At 38.6% G+C, this 26860-nt stretch overlaps 1 protein-coding gene across 2 annotated transcripts in view; it reads left to right on the forward strand.

Moving 5' to 3' along the window:
* The window catches only part of RNGTT (RNA guanylyltransferase and 5'-phosphatase), a 119497-nt gene that overhangs the window by 60804 nt on the left and 31833 nt on the right, over positions 1 to 26860 (forward strand). Inside the window, exon 12 of one of the 2 annotated variants that reach the window (XM_079970484.1) lies at positions 10550 to 10618. The exons of the other annotated variant lie outside the window; for it this stretch is intronic. Coding sequence (XP_079826610.1) covers positions 10550 to 10618 — 69 coding nt within the window. The remainder of the gene's footprint in view (positions 1 to 10549; positions 10619 to 26860) is intronic. 2 annotated transcript variants of the gene reach the window in all.

The following is a 26860-nucleotide window of genomic DNA, read 5'->3' on the forward strand; positions in this document are numbered from 1 at the left end:
TGTCGTCAACAAGTTCTCATAGACCCAGGATGGGGAGAGCTGGAATTGATCTGAAATTCAGTTCTGCCTAGCCTGTATTTTTAAAAATCAGAAGAGGAGGGAGGGAGGTGTTTGTCACATGTTAGAACTCAAAGAGGGGAGAATTACCTGTCTTTCCAGAATGAAAGGAAAAGAGTTGGATTGAATTCCTACTTGTGTTTTTCCTGATAACAGTGACCAGAGAGGCCAGTCATGTGACATAGATAAAGGAAGAAGGGAGGAATGTTTGCAACTCCTGCCACCCAAAAGTTTCTTTCTTTCAAAATCAAATATTTCTTGATACAGTGGCCGAAAGATGTTGCAAGTTTGGGCATGTCACAACTGGTTTTTGTATAAGAACAAAAGGGCTGTGGAAAGCACCCACCTACTCATTTTGGATCGAATAATTAGTCCATTTCATTCTGAGGATTATATTTGTCCTTAATATATGAAATAAATTCAGGGGGCACTTGAGATATGAGATCATTTTATGAACAAAGGGGGAACGTGTGCTTAACAATAATAAAGTAATTTAATAATGTGTAATTATTTATTGCTTCTGATATTACTACTGGAATAATTTAAGCTACAATGTAATTCATTTCTTCAAATGAAAACTTTGCATAAAGCTCACCTATGTGATTCTCATAGAAAAGCAATTTGCCATTTGCCTTTCAGTTTATGCAAAATATTACATACCTCTCTGGTGGTCAGGAGTTACTTTAGCAATGGGTGACTGGGGTGGGGTGAGAAAGACAGGTGCTTCTTTTTGACTATGGTAACTAATTTGTGAAGCTTTCTCTAAAAGTCTAAAATATTAATACTTGAAAATTGATACATTTATGGATAAAGTAATCCTAAGAAATGCCAGCGGTAGCCACTATTGCTAAGTTGAGTTGCATGCAAACATTGGGGGTCACAAATATCATTTAAATTGCATTAAACTGCAAACGTTTTAGACTTGTCAGGGCCAAATCTTCAAAAACCCTGCCTCATCACATCTTCTCTAACACTTCCATTTTTTGCACCCCAAGTCCCTCATTAGATGACATTCCTGTACCCTCCCATTCTTACTCCCCTAGTCGTACACTTCTCTTGTACATTTTCCAGGGTGTAATCTTATCTAGCTAGAAAATCTGGGCTTCCTGGACACGTGTATGCATAATATAAGCATTTTAGCAGCCCTGAAAGGGGGAGAAAACTTGTTGCTTGGCTACTTCCATTATATGAAATGAAGCTCAATCTTTATTTAATTACTTCAAGAGTTTATATACAACTTAACAATGAAGTTTCCAAGCGGTGTACAGTAAGATTAAAAAATGCGTGCCCTGGATAAAATGAATAAGGAAAACAAAAGCAATGCCTATGGAAATAGAAAGGTCTTTGTCAAGCATCTGATCTCAGTTGGGAGGGAGTTCTTTAGATTCTGTCTTTGTAGGTAAATGCTTGCTTGAAACCTTGAAATTTTGAGAAAGCTTAAGAGTTGCCAAGCACAGATGGCGTATGGCCTTGCTCTTTCATGATCTTTCAGTGTTGTTTTGCCATGGGTCCAGATGGTTGAATCCAGACGATAGGGTGGGGAGGTGCACCACACTTTTGCTATTGGGTGCTGCAGGGCACCATTTTGTTTCCAATGCTACTTAATATCTGTATGAGGCATTGGGAGCTGTCATTAGATGATTTGGCTCTCCTCAGTTCTGATATTCAAAATCAATTTACTGGGCTCAGAATTCTTTAATTATAATGATATTGCCAGGTTTAGCAAAATAATACAAAGTGAATCCTGCAAGCTTAAAACATGCCTACCTTGGATGTAGGTTACTGTTCTTATATATTGTAAGCGAGATAACTGAAAACTAGTTCACAAGTGCACCTTTATGACATGATTTGGTAACTTGCATATGTGAGTGAACTTTCCCATAGCAAGGCACGGCAGATGGAACTTAATATATCCTTAAATTTGATGTTTTCCGTAGGAATCTGTTCACATATTCAGCTGTCAAATCATGTGATGTTCATACATGTGTGAGCCATCGTTGACGTGCATGAGTAGACTTAAGGTTCACATTTCTTTGTATACATTTTTATAGCAATATTAAGCCACTATTATGGGATACGGGTGGTGCTGTGGGTTAAACCACAGAGCCTAGGACTTGCTGATCAGAAGGTCAGCGGTTCGAACCCCCGTGACAGAGTGAGCTCCCATTGCTTAGTCCCTGCTCCTGCCAACCTGGCAGTTCCAAAGCACATCAAAGTGCAAGCAGATAAATAGGTACTGCTCTGGCGGGAAGGTAAACAGTGTTTCCGTGCGCTGCTCTGGTTTGCCAGAAGCGGCTTAGTCATGCTGGCCACATGACCCGGAAGCTGTACTCCGGCTCCCTTGGCCTGTAAAGCTAGATGAGCGCCGCAACCCCAGAGTCGGTCACAACTGGACCTAATGGTCAGGGGTCCCTTTACTCTTTACCATCATGACAGAGGGGAAATGTCAATAATACTCTTTCTCAAGGATAATACTGGCTTAAAGGTAAAGGGTAACAAGTACCTAATATGAAAAACTGTAAAGACTTATTAAGACTTTCTAGTATAGGCACATGATGGCTTGTCTCCTTGTGCACCCTACAGGGGTATGATCCCATGGAGGATTACTGTAGATCACAGTGAGCAAAAGAGTAGTGCAGAAAGTTAAATAATGACATTTAAGTCAACCTATGCAACTTTTTTCAAATTATACACAATACAGTATAGCAATGATGCGTTGTTTCTAAGAATATTTTGTGTTTAAAACATGACAGCTGGTCCTAGCACGAGACAAATTGAAGTGTAAACTCTGTCTCTAAGAGTAAACCATAAAACAGCATGGTACTTTCTTCAAACCCTGAGGCAAGTATACATTCTGAAACTGTACACCTCCTGTTTTTTTCCTGCTTTGTTTAATGTTTGCACAGTTGTCATTTTCTGAAGTCTTTGTTGTCTTTAGATAGTACCATATTTAATAATGTTCTGTCCTCTAGCTCTTAACAGTGTAGGGAGAGGTTTTAAATGATGAAATTCCAGTCTCATACATTTTGAATTAACTGTAATTAATATAAGTTGGAAGGCTACTTTGGGGGACTCCAATCCATCAGTGTAAAGTGAAAAATGCAGCATATAGGGAATAGAAGTAAAATTACATGAGAAGAGATGTGGAGAAATGTGTGTATTTGCTGGATGCTTCCAAGCTCCATATTTAGGTGGAGAAACAATTGACACCATCTGGTGATAATTTTTTTTTGCCAAAACTGTGACCCCTTTTCTTTGTTTGATTTTCAGTTTTGTTTTCATTTTCCATGCCTTCAGGAAGGACTGAATCACCTCACCTATCAGCCCTCTGTTTCCTGCCAGAATTGGCATTATTATTCTCCCTGCCCTTCTTCCAGCTCCATCTGTTCCTTCTTGTTTTTTGCCCTATTTGTCATCTTCTCCTGTTTTCTCTCCTCTCTCTGCCTTCCCTTTTTCAATATTTCTGCTTTTCTTACTCCTTTATTTTGTCCAGTTGCTCTCAAGAAAACTAGAAGATATGCACCTAGGATTAAAATCAATACTGTTCTGCTATGCTTTTAAGTCTTTCCATTGCTCTATCCTTTAATGCATTCTTTCACTACCCTTTCCTTTTGCATAGTTCCTGCTTCATCGAAAATAATGTTTTGATTTCAAGTTTCTGTTGAAAAAATGGATTGGATCATTGATTGGATCATGATTAACATCACCAACAGCAATCTTTCCAAGCCTAAATAAACTACACTAGAGCAGGGATGTTTCCAAGTTGGCAAGCCACACATGGTTGTCTTGTATCACAGTGAACTGCCCCCACTTCTGTTGTTTCTTCCTAGTTGTCTTCTAATGGCTGCTCCCCCCCCCCCCCCGTTTACTCTTCTGTTTCCTGTCCTAACAGCTGTCCACACTCCTGGTCCATTCTTCCTTTGAACAGTGCACACTATGCATCTTCCATCCTCTGCTGCTTCCCCCGGCAGCCTGGCCAACTGTCCTCTGGCCTTTCTGTCTTCTGCCGCAGTGGATAGGGTTGCTGTGACCTAGATTTCTTTCTCTTTCTAAGTTCCATTGATGCTAACCTAGGCAGGAAATAGATTCCTATATTTTTATTTAAGGTTCATTAATGAGTAATATAAGCAAAACCGACACACATCGTAGTTACCTGATAAAAGGAAAGGGAAGCAGGGTTGTCTTTAGGATAATGTAGTAATAATAATAATGATTTTTATTTATACCCCGCCCTCCCCGGCCAGAGCTGGGCTCAGGGCGGCTAACACCAGTAAAGTTACAGTAAAAACATAATATGGCAAAAAACAAACAAACAAAAAAACCCAACCAATTTAAAATACAGGTTAAAATACAATTTAAAATGCAGCCTCATTTTAAAAGTAGCCAATAGAACAAAACCATAAGGGGAGGGAATGCTAAGCATGATCAGACAAATATATGTCTTCACCCACCCAATATTGTCAAGCCAACATACTTTTTATTCTTTTATGTATTGAGTCAAATTATCAGTTATTATGCAAAGTAACTAATTATCTGCTTGGTATCAAATAAGGATTTAGTTATCTCTCTTGTGTAATAAACTTGGAACATGGACTTCCCTCTATATCCAGACTTCTGGCCTTTAATTTGAAGTGTTTTGGGTATCTGTGGCCTCTTTTAATGGGCTGGAATCTGTAAGACCTGTATTTTATCTGAATAGACTTTTTAAAGGCTTTTATTGGTCATATTTCTTTTACTTGGTTACTAAGTACCTGAGTCTGTTAGACAGGAATACCCAGAAGAAGCTCCTGGACCACTAGAGCCTGCAGGGCCAGATTCTGGACCCCATGGGTGCGTGAGGAACCAGATGCCTCCCATTTCAGTTCACTAGTCCAGCAGCATAGCGGAGCATACCATGAGGGAGGCTGTGGAACAAAGGAGGGCTGCTAGAGGATTGTCCCTTGAAGGTGCTGAAGTTCTCCACAAGGGCATGGAGCCTGAAGGAAGTAGTCTAGAAACAGAAACTTAAAAGGCACCAGTCTGCACGCAATCTTCATTGGAGCAAGTTGCTAACTTGGGAGCTATCTGTGGTCCTGAAATTTCTGATCAGCCTTACATTGTCAGCAGCCTTGTCTCCTCCTTAGTATCCAGCAGTGGACCAAAACATGACAACTACGGCAGTCAGGAATATCATTCCATTTGGTGATTAGCACATCTAATTGCCAAACTCTGCCACTTTGCATTTGCACATTTTCTGTGGAGAGAAAATGTATCCACTGACCCTGGTACTTGTATGGCTCCACAGCATGCCAATGCCATGGGGCTGACTTAGATCAATGCTTCTCACCTCCAGCCTCTAAAAGCGTTTCCTCTGCTAAAGATATACAGTGGTACCTTGGGTTAAGTACTTAATTCGTTCCGGAGGTCCGTACTTAACCTGAAACTGTTCTTAACCTGAAGCACCACTTTAGCTAATTGGGCCTCCTGCTTCTGCCGTGCCGCCAGAGCACGATTTCTGTTCTCATCCTGAAGCAAAGTTCTTAGCCTGAAGCACTATTTCTGGGTTAGCAGAGTCTGTAACCTGAAGCGTATGTAACCGGAAGCGTATGTAACCCGAGGTACCACTGTATTGATGACTTCTTTATCATCTGTGCATATGGACAGGAGATATTTGAGAAGTTCCACCAGGATTTTGATAAGTTTCACCCCACCACCTCCAGCTAGACCAGAAGTCTCAGACTTCAGGGCAGAATGCAGCCCTCTAGGCATCTCTGTCTGGCTTCTCCCCATACCACATCCCTCACTGGCCCTGCTTTGCACTCTCCTTGAGTGCTTTTGCCTGGCTAAAATGTGCCCTTGAACTTTGATAATGTTTCTTGTTTCCTTGGATGGAGGAAGAGAGGACTATGCAAGTAAATTAGCATTTCTTGCTCACCTTTGCTTCTGGCCTTGCACCCCACTGGCCTGCCACCCCTGGAAGGTTGCCTAGAAGCTCAGGCTGAAAAGGTTTCCCAATCTCTGAACTATTTCATTTAGTGGACATTATTGTGCAACTACATAATGGACAGACAAGCACCACCTGAAAATGGAAACTTTGCTGAGCACTACACATGCCTACATGCTTCCAGCTGCTACCCAGCGCATATCACAAAAGCCATTGTTTGCACCCAGTCCTTACAACGGCATTTGTATTTCCTCAGAGACATTGGACAGAAATGCAAACTTGAGAATTCACATCATGTATTCCTCAGACTACAATACTCAGCTAAAGAAGTGAAAAAGCAGATCAACAAAGCTGGACTTGTACCCAAGAACAGTACAGGATAGGCGATGAACAGAGTTGTTGTTGTTGCTGTTGTTGTTGTTGTATTCTTACTCCAAACCAGCATGTTTACCACCTCCAGACTGCCAAGATGCACCTTTTTCTTGTTGCTTTTAAACAGTATATGAAATTGGTGGGTTATTTTCAAAACTTGCTTTGAATTTTGGCATTACTGGTAGAGTCATAATGGCACAAAGAAACCAGGCTATACGAACCACACCGCAAGTATTTGGCAGCTTACCAGTTTTGTCCCTACTGCAGCAGAGGAGTCTCCCATGTCTCACTCCTAACTTATCCTGCCAGCTACTGATGCAAGCAACAACCAAACATGAGTAAACCCACAGGAGAATTCCTCCAGCAATACAGTGAGGTCTGTAAGGCCCAGCATAAACTGGGACATCTTTGCTGGTTCCAGCCAAGCCATAATTTAACCACAGTTTGTCTGGGTCCGGATGTCATGAAAAGGTGCATTTAATATGAAGCAGAAGTGAAGTTTCTAGCCTCTTCCTTGCAGCTGTGCTAGAGTAGGAGGGAAGAGTGCAAGAGCCTGAGGTTCACTGTTGTTTGTCCTTGTAATGTGAATGGGCAAAAGCAGCCATTGTCTGATTCTGATTGATACGTTTGGAATACACAGTAATGAAATTCCGAAAAAGATTTTCTTTGAAATGGTGCTTTATGCCCTAAGTATCTCACTTCCTTTTGAAGTGTTCTCTAACATCTTACAGCAAAATCATCTCAAAACATGTTTGGTTTTCTTATTTGAGTAGCACTTGAAACCATCTTGGGGAAAGTAATGGAAGAATTTTACCTTTTAAAAGAATAACACACCAAGGCACTGAATTATCGCTCTGAATTTAATAATGTGATTGCGCACTCAGTTTAAACTTTAATATATTCTCACTACATGTATGGGGGATAATTTCTTGAAGGCGTTAAATATAACAAGGTACCCATATTCTTAATCCCTTTTGCTCTCAGGTTTAATGTAACATGTGACTTCTGTTGCCTGGATGTGCCATTTAAAAAATAGGTGATAAAAAGGTGTCCATTCTCTTTAGGTTGCAATTGTTTAGGCTACAATTCTGTATATACCCAACTGAGAGGACACCCTATTGTAAAATTGGTGAGACTTCCTCATGAGTAGATAAATTTAGGATTGCTCTGTTAGATAATTATTTTGAAAGTTTCTGAAGAACAGTTGAGCAGTTGATAACTCCCCCCTTTATAAGATCAAGGACAAGAAGGAACCTTTTTTGAGATGTAAATATAAAGGCTGCAGGGTCCATTTGGGAGGGGTGCATTTGGGCAGATACCATTTTGCCTCAGGGCACTGACTAAAGAGACCATGGGGAATGCTCCTAGATTTGCAGTTTCATCATTCTGGAAATCCAGGTCTACAGTTTAGGATTATTTGTTGATTATGAAAACCAGATCTGTATATTGAACACTGCTCTGATACAATGTTTTATAATTGCTTGGAACATGCTGAGTGTGATTCATATATAGTTAGTAATAATAATAATAATAACATAGGCTTGTAAGATCAGGCATGTTTCATTTCTCATGATTGTTATATGAAATCATATGCAATTTATATGAAAGAAGATGCAGTAGTAGGAATAGCCTTTAAAGCAAGCAAACATATGTCAGACATGCTTTCTAATGCTGTCAAATGTTATTAGTTTAAGTGTCCTGGACAACTTTGAAAGCATACATTAGTGACTAGCAGTAAGTCAGAGTTACCGGTGTTCTGACTTATTTCTACATGTAACAGATGGTGCTCGCTGTGAAAGACTGACAAGCTGTGGGATAGCAAAGCATTACTAATAAACCCCGTCATATGTTAAACTTGACCTGACATTAATCAGGTTTGGAATGCTTCTAATGAATCATGGATAGTAATTAGTGAGCTGATGCTATTACTGAGCAGCAGTTTCATACTGTTTTCCTTTTTTTCAGGAAAAAACCACACAATTATGTTGCAATTTATAGTTATTGATAATAACATTGTGCTATCTTTAGAGTTTTGTACAGTGAACTTTCCTTCTCTCCAACAGCCAGCCTGACCTAGTATGTTGAAAAAACTGGCCAGATACAGTAAAAACATTGCAAGTTGGGGCTGTGGACCGGCAAGTCACTAGTTGAAATTTTACCTCAGCAAGGAGCTCTCTGGGGGCAGCGTGGGGTAGGGGCTTCAGTTTTGTCGTCGAAATAGGAGTACTATCTCGCTTTTCCCCCTCTCAAGAAAAAAGACAAAAAGTAGCGGAGAACGTAGCAGTTTTTCACTCTGATTTGTTACAAAGGCTGGAAATGCTGCAGTTGCTTTGTTCTATGTCTGTCTTAACTGGAGAAATACAACAGGGTTTTCTTTTTTAAAATTGCTTCTGTTCTTTGTTTATTTTGTTTGAAGTTTAAGATTTTTATCCTGCTTTTAAGGTATGAAAAACTCTTACTTGTACTTGGTTGTGCTTGGTGTCTTCATCTACCTGTATTCCAGCCGTTGTATCTCTGCTGCTCAGAACTCACTGGTAAATTAAGGAACTGAATATGAGAGAGAGACAACACGCATAAGGAAAATGGTGTCTAATGCTCAGGCCATCTCTGAATGCCAAAGAGTTACCTGTAACAAAATTGGAAACTTGGCTGGGATAGCTGAAGTTGGTCCACCTGACATCATGGTGATGTCAGGAGATGTACATGTGGGTGGACCCAGCCACCTGTCAAAATGGTCTGTTGGGGTGGGGAAGCTAACCAAATCCTATGGCTCACCCCAGATGTCCCAATAATCATTGCTTGGTTTATCTTTGTTTTATATTTATTTATTTATTTATTTATTTAATATAAAATACCATACCATAATCACTGGAACAAAAAATATTATCACATTTATGTATTTTGCAAGGATTATTTTATTATCTATTGCCAGATGCCACATTAGTTTTGCCTCCCATCTTCAAGTGCACTGAGTAGCATCCTCATCCTCTTCAATCTACCATCGTTAAAGTTTTAGAAAATGTGTATATCCCCTATAAAACTTTCAGAATTCAGATAGGTGGAGACAGAGTGTATATTTAAGCCTTGCTCATTTGAGCTCAGTAGTTCAAACTGACATATTCCTTAGTGTGAATTATATTTCATTCAGCAAGTATTTGTAGTATATGTATGCTTTAAATCAGCAAGCTACTGAATCAATTATGCTTTGTGTGGCCATTTTAATATTTTTTCAAAATCTTTGAGGAAAGTAAGTTAGTTTTTAGTGTATTTTTTTAGCATTGCCATAGGTGTTCACCTTTCATCTTTTGCAGAATAAGATCAGTAGTCTATGGTGTTTTTTTTTTTTTTAAAAATGGAAATATTCTTCAGTTCACATGAGGGCTAGGTTTTAAGAGTTCTGTTCATCCCACAGATTGCTGCGAAGTAATTTTTGTCTCCAGGGACTTGTTTTGAGGACATCATATAAAACCGCTAATAACAAAATGTTCACCTCAACATACTTCTATCTCCAAATATTTGTGGGTTTCATAATAAAATCTTCACAAATAAAAGCTTCCAAGTTCCACAAGCTAACAGGAATAAAAAAATATGTGGTGTTGGGAAGGATATTCAAAAGCAAGACGACTTATAGAAAGGAGAACACATTGGCCACATTAGTGTGCTATGAGTGGCATGGCTGGGAGAAGTTATTAATAGTAAATCATTGTTTACTATTATGTCTGGACACATCAATCATTCACGTGAAATCAGGGGGAAATAATGCAACCCATATAGGGACAGTTAATATGTAAAATGGTTCCTATGCATTCTCCTTGGAATCATGCAGGACTATTGGCGGCTGCCTCTCATGGAGGTGAGGTCAGGGCACTTGGTTGCAAGGCTTGTTCAGTGTCTAATAAGATGTACTTTATCTATGGAGGATTGTTGAGTCTGAATTGGCTGTATGTCTTCTTGCAGTGCAATCGTCAGCGTGCAAACTTTAGAAAAAAAGGAATTAGTTCATGGCTTTCATTGTTCTGCTTATCTTCTAAACTTACCTGCTTGTTTATTTAATGAGAAGCGAGTAGTAGATGCTGGAAACCAGTGTTTTCCAGTAAATGCTTTATTGCATTGATGTAGATGTCTATGTCTTAGTTTTTGGCATGGCTACTATTCTTGTTATTGTAAAACCAAATAACTCTTTGATGTTTTTTACAGCTTCTTGAGGGAAATTTTGCTAGAGAAGTCAGTCATGAAGTGGACGGACTAATTTTTCAGCCTGTAGGAGTAAGTTGCCATGATTTTGACTTTTTAAATCACTGTATAATGGTTTCGATATGGGGTGGGGGGTTTCATCAACTTGTGCTGTTGAGAATGTCATCATTCACTGCCAGAAAAATATTTAAGCAAATATTTATTTATTTGACCCTAAAATCCATTCTTTTTGGCTTTCTGAAGAATCCATTGGCTTAGATATGCAGTATCCTGTGTCTATCTTGAAACCTTCACAAAAATTTATCAAATTATTAGTTTTCCGCAAGCACTTCTTAATACAAAGACCATGAATATTTGAGTACATTGCTTGTACTTTTCTATCTTTATCAATATTTGATTGAATGTGTTTGAGTAAATTATCTTAAAGGATAAAATAAAAGCTGGCACTGAATGAAAATGTACAAATCTTGCTTACTATTTTATTTCTGAATTGTGGAAACTCTCCTGCAAAAAGACATTCTTGTTAATGGGATAAAGAATGGCATACGTATTGACTTGGCAGTTAAATATACAGAAAAGCAACAGAAAGGGTAATTATATGGAACAAATATGAAAAGGAAGCAGTAGTAATACTACTTTCCTTTCCCAACAAAATTGTTGGGTCTCTGGACCATAATAAAGATTGTTGTTGTTGATATTACTTTCCTTTCCTCAAATTGTGGTGACTTTGAATAGGCTAAATACAGGACATGTTTATCACCCATAAACCTGTGTAGAACATGAATAAAAAAATTGACATTTATGTCATTAGCTTTGGTGTTAAACCCCAGTTTCCATACAAGTTAATAGTAAGTAGTTTCTTTCTTTTATCTCATGGACTTTGCTGCAAAGAACATTTGTAAGAGAAAAATGTTGATTCTCTATTGTAGTAGACACTGTACAGTAGATAGTTGCCAACATGATCTTGTGAACTATAGATGACCACTGTGGCCAAAGTCTCAGACCTTTTGAGCCACAGATGCCAACCATCAAAAGTTTGAGAGCCACAAGATGTGCACAACCTTTACACAGTAGTTAAACATTAATTCATTTTTAGATTGATATACAATATTATCAGCTGATTTCAGTTTGGCCAGCTACTCTAATGAATGCAGAAAATCAGGTTTGTTGACTGCTTAATTTTAACATGGTTAGATTATTTCTCCTTAACTGTGATCCAGAAAGGTATTCAGATAAAACTTTTTGTTTGTTATTTGATTATAGTAGGACTTCAAGTTGCTTCCTTTATTGTGATGATACATTTTACAGGGCTATGCCTACTTTAACATTGAATACAATATATTCCATTCTGGCTTAAATTTTTATTTTCTTCCTCATACTTGCTTTTTTTCTTTTAACATCTTGATAATATTATGCTTAAAGCTACTTTACGTATATAAATGACATTTCCTAAGACTCTTGCATGAATAGAAGAGAAGATTAGATGCCACTGCAAACTCTATCATCAAATTAGAAAATGTTACTGCAGGGTGGTGAGGTGGGTCCAGCTCATTTCCTGCAGAAATAGTTACACAAGATCCTTTTTGAATGCTACAAATAAAGATTAAGGGTTTGTTTTTTTTAACTTGGAAGGAGGGAGACAAGCGCCTCCTTTATGCCATGGGTGGAGGGGAAAGTTCTAGGGTAGGTGCAGATTAATTCTCTCCTGTATGTTTTAATGCCCTTTGAAAAGCCCTTGTAGAGAGCAGAGTAATAATCCCCCTTTCTAAGTGTGGCCTGCAGATCATGGGTGGTGGATGAATTGGGGAAGGCCCCATAAACTGGGCCTCACTCCTGCACGGTGACCATGAGCAACACTGATCTACTGCTTACCACTTTCCAGGCCTTGATAGACTCCTCCTTTTTCCTCTTTCCTGGGCTTGTTTTCGTTTCTTCCCTTTCTATGGTGTTCATACTACCCCAGCAGTCTTTAGCAGCCAGTGACGTTCTGCTCCTTTCCACATCTTTAGACAGCTGCTTCTCTCCCTCACCCCATGCTGCTTCAGCATTCTCGTCCCTCTCCGCTGTATAGTATTCCCCCCCCACACACACTGCCTGCCTCTTAAATTACCTTTTCTGTCTGCTGAATTCCTGAGACTTCCCCTATAGCCCCAGTAGCACCTGCAGCCCAAGTGGTTGCAGAGGGCAGGGGATGCCTTGTGTGCCAGGGAGGATGCCAGGAACTCCAAAACCCACAGACAACCTTGTTGGCTCAAGAGCTACCGTTAGATTGGTCAAAGAACCACATGTGACCCCTGAACTACATCCCAGTACTATTATACAGTGGTACCTTGGTTATAAACTCCTCTAACCTGGAAGTAGTTACCTCGGGTTGTGAACTTTGCCCCAGGATGAGAACGGGAATTGTGCGGCAGCGGCAGCGGCAGCGGGAGGCCCCATTAGTGAAAGCATGCCTCAGGTTAAGAACGGTTTTGGGTTAAGAACGGACCTCTGGAACGAATTAAGTTTGTAACCAGAGGTACCACTGTATAGCCTTTGATATCAGAGTACAGATATATTTCTGATAGCATTTAAAATATGCCAAGTGCCTTGATTATAGCAGAGGGAAGTGCTTAAAGCTATCCTGCCTGCAATGTGCACATAGTTGACATTAATATGCACTGTGGGGACAGAAAATGAGATGTTACTTCCTTTCTATTTCTTCTTCTATTTTCTTTTTCAGACCCTTTCCTTTTATTCTGCTCATCTCTTTTCTCTGCTCTGCCACTTGTTTGGAGAGAGTAGACATTAAAAATGCCTATGTCTGCAATGAGAATGCAAACTTATTTATAAATCTACAATCTTTCTTATAGGGAAAATTGTACCAATTTAGTGGTAGTTTTTACTTTTGGAGCATTTTTCAATCTAAGCAATACTGCAGATTTATAAATTCACATTCACATGCCCCTTTTGCAAGTGTTATCCTTTTTTTGCTCAAACCGATACTTCAGAAATCTTTGCTTCTTTTTAAATGGTACTGGTCAGAGAAACTCAAAATGCTTACTCTTAAGGAAAATTATTTAAGCTAGCTGCTTTGGAAATTACAGCCTTCTGTGGGATGTCTTTTTGGGCTTTTGAGGCCACTTGATATTTAAGTAAGCAGTCTCTGCAAAATTGATTTACCTACTGCATAGAAGCATTATTGACTTCCTCTGAAAAGGGAAGACAGCTTATTTTCATTTATAAAGCTTTCCTAAAGTGATTTCTGACTCCATATAGAGAAAGATGAATTAGAAATGTGCATTCTGTAACCAAAGTTTTTTTCGTCGTTGCTGTTAATCGGGAACGAGTTTCAAAATACATTTTTTGACCTTTGGTTATTTTAGGATTTCAGTATCTAGGATTTCTTTTAAATACATTAAAAGCCCAAACTTTAAAATGGTGCATTTTCCTAATTTTTCTTTTTAACCAACATCTCATTAAATTAAACTAGCTGTATTATCCAGAAATAAGTGAGTAAATTTCAATATGCCTTCAAATTCTTTGTACTTTTGAGTAGAAAATCTTTCACAGCACTTTTAAATACATTTAAAGGAGTAAAAGAATAAAGTTAGCTTTAAGCCACAAATATTTTATAATACTCTTTAACAGTCTCAGCTAGCTGGAATCCATAATGACCTATTAGTTATTTACATCATACCAAATGAAGCAGGGCAAATTCACCAGTGTGCCACATTGTAAAAGTGCACTTCAGATTGTACCAGTTAATAATCTATTATATGGCTCCAAAAGGTTATGTTTTGTGCTACACCACAGAAGCAATTTCCCCTAAACCACCTCCTAGGGTATAATTGGTGCTCTATGTTTCTTAGTTCTTTATGATTTTTAAGAAAACTATTATGTGAGCTGGCAAGAGATTTTTCAATAATGTTAATTAGAAACTGTGCATGCAAAGCTAAGATTTGGCTTTACTTACCATTATTAGAAGTAGATGTCCTTGCATTATTATTATTTAATATTGATATCACTGTAATACCCACTGCCTGCAATCAGTGTCAATTGATTAATGTCCTATGCAGATATGTATGACCCCTTTATATGAAGAACTGTTTAAAGAAAAAATGAAGACAGGCAAACACAATATAAATGGGACAATTTTTATTATTGGTTGGGAGTAAGGCACCTTTTACATTGCACTGGGATATTATAAATGTTCCCAATACACATACAAATGTGCTACCAGTCAGTCTTATACTCAGTTCCTGTGGAGCAGGGTCTCCCCTAGAATCTAGGGTCTCACAGTGGTTTTTCTATCAAACCTAAATTGAAGTCCTGCCAATAACTCTTTTCTAAAAAATGTATTTTAAACATAAAGAGAAAACATTCAAGCTTATATTTCTCACCATATACTGAATATTAGCACCCATGGTGCATATTTGTACCATAACTTGAGACATTTTAGACATACAACTTTGGTAGATACTTTCTGCTTTTATAATAAGGTTCTCAGTGGTACTGTAAACTTGAACATCATTAGCATTTTTAATATTGTTTGGGAAGCAGCACGTCTACAGATGGCATTAGTTTCTCAGAAACATGCTATTTTATGTTTTATTGCTGCCACTGATAATACTTTTTTGAGTTTTCTGTGCTATAGTGCTTCTAGTGATAAGAACATCCCACAATAATTAAAGGAAAGAGGTCAAGTGGAATTGGGTTGCTAGGGGGTTTATCAGGGAATTATAGAATTGTAGAATTGGGAGAGACCCAAGGGTCATCTAGTCCAACCCCCCTGCAATGCAAGAATCTCAACTAAAGCATGCATGACAGATGATCATCCAGCCTCTGCTTAAAAACCTCCAAGGAAGGAGAGTCCATCACCTTTCAAGGAAGCAAGTTCCACTGTCAAACAGCTCTTACTGTTAGAAAGATCCTCCTGATGTTTAGTTGGAATCTCCTTTCTTGTAAATTCAAGCCATCGGTTTGAGTCCTACCCTCCAGAGCAGAATCTGAACAGATGTGATTATATTGTAGGACTTGGCTGTAGACAATGGTTTTGTCTTTCTGGGTGGAAGCTAGAAGAAGCAGGCAAACATGGGTCAATGGCTTCCCTATATAAGTTGGTTCGTACTTGTCTATTCTGTAGCAGCACAGTAATTTGCAGAAAATGATCCTTGTGTGTGGACTGGTTAAGGCTTTGATTGATGGTGGGTTTCTAAAATGTGCAGGAAGCCTCTACAAGTGCAGGAAGAACCCCACTTGAGAAGATTGCCCTGCAACTTGTGGGCATTATGCACAGAATGGAAGCAGGGGGCAGAGCTAGCTTGCTTATTCCCACAGCTCCCCGTCATGTGTTTACCAGACATGGTTAGAGTACACCTAAAGAGTGGCTTACATGTGTGTGCATGAGCACCTAGTTACAGACCAGAATCGATACAGTGCAGTTTCGTTGATTTGCCATGTAAAGCACAAGAGACTTGGCTTTTTAAAACCTGCCATCATTTCAGAACTAAAATATTCATAGACATTTCAGAACATGTTTGGGCAGACTGATCAGGTTGTAAATATTCTGCAAATGAAAGGGAGCTAAACTTGTCATAAATTATTTATAGTAAATCATTAGCTGAGCTCTAATCTTCGTATTGAGCTAGTTCATCTATATGGATTTCTTGTGCAAGCTGCCTTGAGGTTTTATTATTGTTATTTTTATTATTATCGAAGAAGGAAGGAGAATAAACATATTGAACAAATGTTCTCTGTAGTTTCAAAAGCCCTGAAAGGTAAGAGTTTATTAAGTTGTGGATGACAACATGCAAGTCTCTAGCAAGTCATCATCCCCGTGATATTTATAACTTTGGAACAATCGCTTTGCTAGATCCATGTGTATAAAGAAATTGAAATGATGTCCCGCGGCAACTCCAAGTTTCAAAATGTAAATTCTGTCACATGTAGACATTATGTAAACTAAAAATAAAGATTAGGTTTTTTTTTAACCTGGAAGGAAGTTGTGGTTGCAAAATAATAATAATTTTGCAGAACACTGGCTTTTCTGGTCATGGTAGCAAGGACATGAATGCTGGAGATCTCTCCCCCCTCCCCACCTCAAGCCAACCTCTGAAAATGCTGTTGAATCATCTCTCTGATTTTTTAGATTTTAGCAAGCTTTGTTTATATACTTTCAAGCATACATTTAAAAGCTATGGCAGCTAGAAACTGGCTTTAAAACAGTGGGGGAGGGTTTGGGGCTGAGAGTCCCAGGAGTGAATTTTGTGCCCATTGCCATATTCCATACCCCTCTATAGTATTGTACCACAAGAGAGCCCTGAACTTCGCTTGTGTAAGAGGTGGTATACTTTATGAGTCGAGCTGAAACATGTACCGAAGCTTTGATACTTTAAGGACCAAGGATAAATAACTTTTGTCAACACCTTGTTTTCTTCATGCTTGTCTTTTATAACAGCTCATCAGCTTCCTCTTGTGTATATTCAGCTTCAGACTGAAACTTGCATATTTGAAATTTAATGGATTAAATTTGTACAGTTGTCAGGCACGTTGAATATTGTGAGTAGTTTGAAGAATTAAAAAAACATGTTATGCTCCGGGACAAGGTCACAGTATGTTCGATGTTGTTGTGGCTAGGTGCTGTTCCAGGGATGATGTTACCATGGAGAGAGCTTTCGTTTCCATGACATTTGCTTGCAAATGTTGATAGGCCTTCAACCTGCAAAGGGTTTTGTCCTCTGACATGCATAGTGGGTGGTGGAATATTTCTTCTCAAACCTTTTTGTGTGTTTTGCGCTGCAAAATTAATACAGTGGAATATTACAGAATACTTCTGACACCCAGGCATTGTACTTTTGTTTTTCCTTTAAAATTAAATTGTACTTTTTGCTTCTTCAGTATTAACTTAAGAAAAAAACAACAGGTAGCTAGACATGCAACTGAAATCTTTGCTTTATTGCAAAGTTGTGAGTTAGAGAAAAGAAAGCCTTTAAACTGAGTTGCCAGACAATGTTTTGTGAAGTAATCAATAAATTGATGTAAAAGACTATAAAATCTTAATTTTCTCTGTCTTTTTTTAAAACGACACCTTGAGGTGAAGTAGTTAGGTACATTTATATGGGTGCCACTTTATATGGTAACAGTTTTCCTAGAAAGGTAATTATGACAAATGTGATAGGAATCTGCCGGCAGCTCTTGTAATTCTTATATGTAGAAATTATTCTAATTGCTGTCATAAGTGCATCCTCTATATTGTAAATAATGCTTTCATATTGGTTATTGATGCTGGCACGTAAAGATTTTCTTTCCTCCTTCCTATTAACAGTTTTCTTTCCTCTCTAGAAACAAAAAAGTCACAAACTTACAATTATGTTGCTTCTTTTCAGCATTTCTGTATTGTAGAAGGACAAGATGATAACATTTCAGATTAGGGATCAGCAACATTAAATTACTGGTTGTTTTTTTAAAAAATGTGAATGCAATAATATTACCCCTTTTTGCTTCACCACTACCCTTAGGATTAATTTAATTTAATTTCAGCCATCCCACAGTGTTCATTATCCTTTATTAGGTTATTTGGTCCAATTATTTGAAATATTCAGTGGGTCCTACAGTTTGTCCCATAATGACTTTTCTGAAGGTCCTGATGGTAAGCTTTTCGCTAAAACACAGTATTGTCCTAGAGAGATCATGAAAACTCTTACATCCAAATTTTGCTTGTGAACATCCAAAATATAAGCATCACAAACCAGACATTGTCCTGACCCTGTACACTTGTAGAACTATTGTGGCGTGACTGGTAAACAGCTCTAGTAGCTGCTGCTTTCCAATCCCTTCATTTCTTCCAAACCTGTTGATGTTCATGAAGATCCACAATCAGTTTTTTGACATGAACATGTAGCAATTATTGTAGCTCTTCAGGTAGGTTTCCATAACTTCTCCTTTGCATTATATCAAAATAATTCAGTTTGAATACCTATTAGAGTTTTGTTTGGCCAGACATTTTAATAACCCAGAAAAAAAGTAGATTAATTGGTGGAAATATAACCATTATGTTTTTATATATGCTGGAAGCTGCCCAGAGTGGCTGGGGGTACAAATAATAAATTATTACTGCTATTAACCTAGATTCAGGTGTAGCAAAAGAAAAGTAAGACTTTTTAACTAAACCAATTTCTTCTGTGTATGAAAACAGATAACAAAGAGGGGTGTTCCTATCTTATATAGGCATGCAGATCATTTTCAAATAGCTGTTTTGCTCACAGTTTGCTCACAGTGATTGTTAGCAGGATTTCTGTCAAGTGGTCATTTGAGCATTAACAAAAATGTAAACTTTTACTGCCATGAGTCACGCTGGAGACGCCTTTTTTCTTGATTTGGAATTACTTCTCAGCCCCTTATGTTTAAAAGCTTCCAGCTGCATTTTAAGTTTTATGTAAGTGTACATTATTAGAACGTCAGTGCAGAGGTTGTCCTGGGAAAAGGTAATTACATTTTACAGATCTTGTTAGCATAATTATCCCATATTGCACACTCACTGGAGTCTGACAGGGTTGCTCAGAGCAAGGGGAAGGCAAAAGGAAATTAAACTTGAAAATCATTTGGTATACATCAAAGAGAGAGGGCAGAATAATTTGGAATACAGACAATAGCCAACATTTTAATTCACAGAATAGGCCCATTTTGACCCAGCCATCCACCTTACACAGCAGTTTTAATTCAACTTCACTCACAGCAATTGATCTTTTTATAGCATGGCAGGTGCTGATTATTCTGCTACTTGGTAAAAGTTACATTTAAAGCATCCCTCAGAGGAACACACATTAAAAGGAAAGAAACAGAAGAAAAGCATCCATAGAATGTCTTAGAGAGATTCTCAAACTGTGGTCTGTGAACTCCATTCAGGTAGTCCATGAAAAGGTTATAGAACACTTTGATCACAGAAGCAGGCACATCTGGTGCTCTAGAAAGGCAAGACTATGGTTGTGAAATATAGTATGATCTCATCTTACATTTAACTTGCACAATTTCAACCATACAAGGTTGAAAGCAGGCTGGTTAAAATTGCACAAGTTAAATCCAAACAATGAGGAGAGCTCAAAAGCCCTTTTTGCACCAGGTATGATTGGGATACACCTTGCTTGCAGGGCAAGGCCTGCTCAGTATGCCAGCTCTGGGCATACAAATCAGCCTTAGGATTCCAGAGCTGAAGTGCCGAGAGAGCCTTGCCTAGCAAGCAAAGCAGGAGCTTAAAATCTCTTTTTTGCTTCAGGTCCACTTGGGTTACCCAAGGCAAGAAAGAGCTTTTAACCCAGGCATAGGCAAACTTGGCCCTCCAGATGTTTTGGGACTACAACTCCCATGATCCCTAGCTAACAGGACCAGTGGTCAGGGATGATGGGAATTGTAGCCCCCAAGCATCTGGAGGGCCACATTTGCCTATGCCTGTTTTAACCTCTCTGTCTTGCTTGGAGTACTAGGACTTCTCTCTCCCTTTTACTCTCTAGCCGCAGGGTGGCTCCAAGGGTTAGTTTATACAGTCATACCTCGGGTTGAAGTAGCTTCGGGTTAAGCATTTTCAGGTTGTGCGTTACTTCCGGGTTTCGCCGCTCACGCATGCGCAGACACTCAAAATGACATCACGTGCATGCGCGGAAGCGACGAATCGTGACATGCGCACGCTGGTTGCGTTGGCTTCAGGATGCGGACGGGGCTCCGGAATGGACCCCATTCGCATCCAGAGGTACCACTGTACATGATTTTCGTATCTGAAACCTACACATGATAAATGATTCTACTGTATTAGTAAGGCATATGCTTTGATTCATAAAACAAAAATCATTAAGTGATCTACGAAGACCCCCAGCCATTCTCAAATGATCCGTGGTGTGTGGGAAGAGGGAAGGTTGAGAACTGCTTTGTTAGATTTTTGTTGTCATAGAGGTAGACCTTGAGATGGAATCATGAAACAGCTGGTTTGAGCTTCAGTTCTCTTTGTCAGATGTCGCTGGACAATTTAATCTGGTATGCTGAATATAAAGCTATATTTGAGGCCTTTGCTCAGTCAGATATTCTGCCCTCAGCTGCTCCATATCTTATTTCTTAAACAATTCTACCAATTCTTGTTTTTTTGGTCCTTGCCCCCAAAGCTTCCTTCTGTGTATTACGTCCTCCATTCCCTTTTTTTAAAAAAAAACAACCCTTTACTGCAAAGCCGTTGGCCGCTAACTTTGTGTCCCACATCCCCTCACTGAAATGAAACTTAATTACATTGAATTGCATTTCCTCTCATCCTTCCTTTATTACCCTTCCCCTCACACCTTTTTCTGTCTTCACTTCACTTTAAAATTTAGACTACAAACCCTTAAATAGCAGTGACCTTTTTGTTGTTGCTTGTTTTCCCCTAAAAGTGTGTGAATGTCACTAAATGAAGATGAGCTTTTTTTTATCTTAGGCTCCAAGCACTGAACTATAGTATATAGATCCCCCCGGTTTATAGAGAAATCTTGCTGTCGTATCTTCCTGAATGTAATGATTTAACAGTGTAAGTGGTATGTTACATGTGTTCCCCTCTATATTAACTCTTTGCCTGTTGTAGACCAATTTATTCCTGTGGAATTAACCAAGGTTAAATTTACCCTTTGCAATTTTAATCTAGAACTCAGCATATGAATTTAATGTAATTAAAACTCATCATTGCATAATTATACACCAGAATATGCTTTTTGAAAGGATGGTTTTGTTTCCGCTGTGAGATTATCTGAATTTAAGTTGTACAGTGCTTTAAGAATATGAAGCTATCAGGGGACAAGGTCCTCTGCTGATTAAAACAGCTTGTCCCTTGTTTTCTGCAAATCTAACCGTAATTTGGGCTCTTCATAAGAGAGCAGCACACAGTGCTCAATTATCATTGTTTACGTAGGTCTTGTTTTTATTAATATTTTTATAATATATAAATAAGGTAGTCCAGTAATCAGTCTGATGCTTTTGTACTCAAATTAGGAATGGACTGCAGTGACTAAAAGACAATCTCCTTATTACTTGAGTAAAAGTAATTAAAGGTGGGGAGCCTTTTATTCTTTACCTGAAGATGATGCCTTGCCAGTTTTGTCTGTGGCATCACTCTGCCAGTACTATACAGTGTTAGACTACTGACTAACTAAAGAAGATTGGCACAAGGATGACATACATTGAGGAGGAAAGCCAGATGATTCAAATGAGTATTTTGGAGGACCTGCAACCAATCCATCACTTATTCTCCTTTCCATAAATTGTTGTTCAAAGTGGAGGTGCAGAAGGAATGGTAGATATAATAACACCTCCTGTGATTTGGGTGAGAATAGTGCAACCAAAAGGACAAAGTATACAGATTTAATAGCTTGCCCTTTTCTGAACCAGGGACACATGCTGGAAATACAGTGGTTTCTAATTGGTGGGCTGTGGCTCTGATCTCTGCATCAAAGCAATTGTCAGTTGAGTCGTTGTTTTGTATTTTGTATGCTTTCAGATCACTTGAGATGGTCCTAGAGCGGTTTTGTATTTAATGGGGCTGGAATGACTAATTTGTATTTCACGACTGTACTCAGATTCTGCTATTGAAACACATACATGGTTAGAGTTTTAATACAGTAAAGAAGTAAAATATCAGTCAAATGATACTGGCTTGAAAAAGTCACTTTTAAGGCAAAGTGGGAAACTAACGCACAGAGCCATTTTCTTAAGGCTTTCTTAATGCTGAAGGTGGTGAACTTGAAAATACTTATTACTCATTTTTACAATGAGATAAAGTGGCAGCATTCATAGCTGTAGCTGTGCAACCGAGCACACAGGCAGCCGTGCAGGATAGTCTACAGAGCCCTGCATATGTGTGCAGGCTGATATTTCAGAAAGATGAAGACTATGTCGATGACTGAATTTGCACTCTGTGGTGGCAGTAGATCATGCAGCCATTTTCCACTAGTGGTTTTAGCTACTAGGGTTCAGCGTGTTATGTACTTTAACCAACTCTATAACCCAAACATAACTTCTTAACTTTATCTCCCCACCTCATCTTTGGGGATTAACTAATGCAATTAATGACCAAATTGGGAAGCATTGCACAGGATTGTTGGATCTTAACCTTATTCATAACTCAGGGAAAGAGTGCTTGGCAAACTGGCAAATCAAATTAGAATGGAGTTTAATTACTCAGTTTTTAATGATACTAACACATTTACCCTACCTGCTGGTTATTTCATTTGTCTCAAAGCAGCAGGACTATCATACTAGCCATTGGAATTAAGGTGGCACTCATCTTGTTTTCTAGCCTTTCTCTTACTGAACAGTTTCTTCCGGTTCCTACTGCCATTTGTCTTAATGATCATATGGGATAGAGGACCACTTGCTAAACCATGAAGCTTAAGAAAATGAACACTGATAATTTTTGTAGCTGCTTTAAGTCTGAAGGTTTTCAGCTGTGAACTCTCCTTTATATATATATATAATTTTATTTGATTAATTGAAATAAACAAAAGAAACATTCTTCATCATCCATTAATACAAAAATATAAAACAAATCAACCAAAAGAAAGAATTTTTTTTATCTAACATAGTAGAATAAAGAATATCTTCTTACTTTACATACAATTTCCCATCCACTCCATATTTCACATATTCATTATTAACTTATTGCCAAAACTTGTCAGATTGTTATCAAAGCCAAAAGTATAAATAAATATTTAATTATCTGTGGTCTCGATTCTTACTACCAACTAGTACAGGTGTTATTGGAATGCTACAACAGAGTTTAGACTGCGACAATTAAACAAAAAACAAAAAAACCCCTCTCCTATCATATCAAATAAATAATGGGATTAATTATAATATTTAAATGAAGGTAGCTATGGAGAAAAATTTGTCATGTTTTTGTCATGCTCAGTGGAATATCAAGAAAAGCTATTAGTAGGCTTTTGAAATGAGATGTTTAATGAGGCCTGAGCTCTGAGTTTAAATTACGGCACGTAAGAAGCAGACATTTAACTGCTGTAATTACAAATATAATGTACAATAAAAATGTGTTGATCACATGCTTTTTGCCTGAAGACTAAGGAACAATTGAAATATCTCAAAGTATTGACAAGTCTAGTATATACGTGAATAGTGCACTCAGTTCTCTGTGTGTCACTTCTTACGTAGCCGGTCAGCGCCATCAACACAGAGGAGGCTGATATCAGCAGGTTGGGGAGAGGACCTCTAGGCTTTGCAGAAGTACAGAAGATATTTAGACACATAACCTTGAAGGTAGTGGTGGGGAGCCCAAAAAAGCTTATGGAGGACTAGGTGGGCTCAAGGGGGCATGGAATGCTGACTGACCATTACAGGCACTGTAATGGAGTGGTTGGAAGTCTGAACAGAAGCACTGTAGACGACAATATTTCGTTGCAAGTCCAAGCTGTAATAGCTACTGTAATTTTCTAAATATTATTTGCTTGCCATTGTTGTTTGGAGTCCCTGCAAACCCAATAAAACCTTTTACATAAAGGTGCATAATCCTCTCTAACTGATGAAATTCAATCATGCTTTGTGCAATTACTGGAACAATAGACATTATTTTAAAATCAGATGTGTTCATTTTTCTCTGTCTGACATTCTAAACGGTACAGACTCAATCTACCATGAGGATTACAATGCATAAGTCTCTAGACCAGGCATTGCCAAACTTGGCTCTCCAGCTGTTTTTGAACTACAGTTCCCATCATCCCTGACCAATGGTCCTGTTAGCTAGGGATGATGGAAGTTGTAGTCCAAAAACAGCTGGAGGGCCGAGTTTTGCCACACCTGCTCTAGACCCACTAGCTTCCCTATATGCCACAAGCAGAAGCATTTTTTCACAGAGAGAAACATTAAAATATATCACTTCACTCTCTGTGACACATAGTAAACTTCCTAAAAGATCCCAGTAAATAATGCGTACCTGCTTCCTTTATATGAGGAAGAGAGATGCAAAATGCACATTCATATATTTGTGATCCCTTTCATTAAGAACTACAAAACTAAATTGAAAATTTTTAGACCTTGTATCTCTGAAATGTATATATATATATAAAATTGTGTGCACCCTAATCTCTGAGCAGTGTAAGAGATTTCAGGGGGTGCCACTACATACATAATTTTTCATTTTCTTACACTGAAGATCACTTCAGATCCTTGTATCTTCATGCTATATGATTTTATTTATACACATATAAAGGCTTAGCATAGGATGGAAGGTCTTTGGCTTTAACATTCTAACAGATCTCACTCCCCATTAATTTTATAGGACCCCACCCCCAAGCCCATAGCTTTGGATTCAGTTCAGAAAGCATGTCAAGCCTCTACTGTCTCTTCCCTGCCCAGTTCAGAATTTCTTGCTGCTTTGTACAGCTTCAACACTCTGAATGATATAACCTCCAGCCAGGGAAAGGTCTCCCTCCCTCAACCCACTTTCTTGAAAGAGCTCCAGCTCTTTAGTTTCTATGGTCACACGAGTGCAGTTCTTTAGCTATGCAAAAAGATACTTAACAGACATGACTAGAGCCATTAACTTAACAACAGTCTTTTTTTTTTTTACTAAAAAATGTTTAGGAGTACTCTCATTTTCCTACTCATATTGAAATACTGCCCCTCAGTGAGGCCAAACTTAGATTCACAAAATGTTTAGGGGTATGCGTACCCCTGCGTCCCCCCAGAAAAGAAAGCACTGCTTCACAAAGAGACTGTTTCAACAGCTTTAGCATTATCTTTTTCTACAGAATCCCATCTCACAGATATAATCACAGGCTTGCGGAGAGATCCCCAAAATGGCCTCCAGATTAACCTCCCTAACCTGTAATGTGCTGGTGTGTCTGTGAGGCCAGAGAAGTGTGCATGCACACGGAAGCTTATACCAGAACAAACTTAGTTGCTCTATAAGGTGCTACTAGACATTTATTATTATTATTTTTTTATTTCGACTGCATCAGACCAACATGGCTACCTACCAGAAGCCAGAGGGAAAGGTATGGGAGGGCAATAGAAATTATTGAATTGACCGTTTCATTTTAAGATAAGCATGTTGTTCTTGCAGTTATAGTCTAAATGAATGTTTTAAAAAGGTAAAGGTAAAGGACCCCTGAAAGTTAAGTCCAGTCGCAGAAGACTCTGGGGTTGCGGTACTCATCACGCTTTACAGGCCAAGGGAACTGGTGTTTGTCTGCAGACATTTTTTCCGGGTCATGTGGCCAGCCTGACTAAGCCGCTTCTGGTGAACCAGAGCAGCACACAGAAACACCGTTTACCTTCCTGCCAGAGTGGTACCTATTAATCTACTTGCACTTTTGGGCATGCTTTTGAACTGATAGGTTGGCAGGAGCTGGGACCGAGCAACAGGAGCTCAAACCATCACGGTGATTTGAACCGCTGACCTCCAAGGTCATCAGAGCTGAAATATAATTTACAGTGCAATCCTGTGCAATTTGGAAGCAAGTCTTACTGGGTTCAATAGGACTTATTACTACATAAGTGTGTGGAAGATGGCAGTCCCCTGCAAAGTAACATTACCCTGCACCACCATTTAACTATGTTTCTTGCAATCAAAACAATCAAGGAAGGGAAATAAACCATAGTCTCCTATGCTAAATTTGCAGGTTGTAATGATCCAAGTGCATAAGTGTGGGGACTTACTTCACCTTGTGTTTAGAAGCATGGAGTTAGGGAATGGATTGAATGCATAGCAGTAGACAGCACTATTGTTAAATTGTGAGAATTTCTTTCATTTGTGGTATCTCCAGCTGAATGCCTAAGTACATTTAATGTAGATGGAGATAATACTGGGGATCTTCACCCTCCAGAAGCTGTTTGCCAAAGGGACTTGACCAAGTGAGACTAATGAATGGAAGGTTTGGCTTTTGTCTTACTGGAAGGTTGGGTAAATTAGGTAATCACGGTAATGGCTCAGCCTTTGAGAGGAAGTAATTTATCTTGTGTGTGATTTCCCTCTCTCCTCTCATGGACAGTTAAGGGTAAGGACAATGGCAATCCAAGGCAGATTGCTACTGATTAAGACTAGCTGTCATAAGTGTAGGTGTATGGGCAAATTTTTGTTTAGATAATAAAGCAGAGAAAATGCTTGTCCAAAACATTTTTTCAGCCTAAATGATTTGATTAATCTCCTGGATTTCCAAATCCCAGGAGTGCTATTCTAGTTGTAGAATTCTTCTTCCAATCTAAAAAAATATTTCCAGAGGTATAAAGCTTTAATATGCTTTATCTTAGATGGAGATATATGGAAACGCATTGCAGAAGTCAGCAGGGTTCTAACATCATTGGAGGTAAGTG

Source organism: Podarcis cretensis (genome assembly GCF_951804945.1).
Source record: "Podarcis cretensis genome assembly, chromosome: 3".
Lineage (NCBI taxonomy): Eukaryota > Metazoa > Chordata > Lepidosauria > Squamata > Lacertidae > Podarcis > Podarcis cretensis.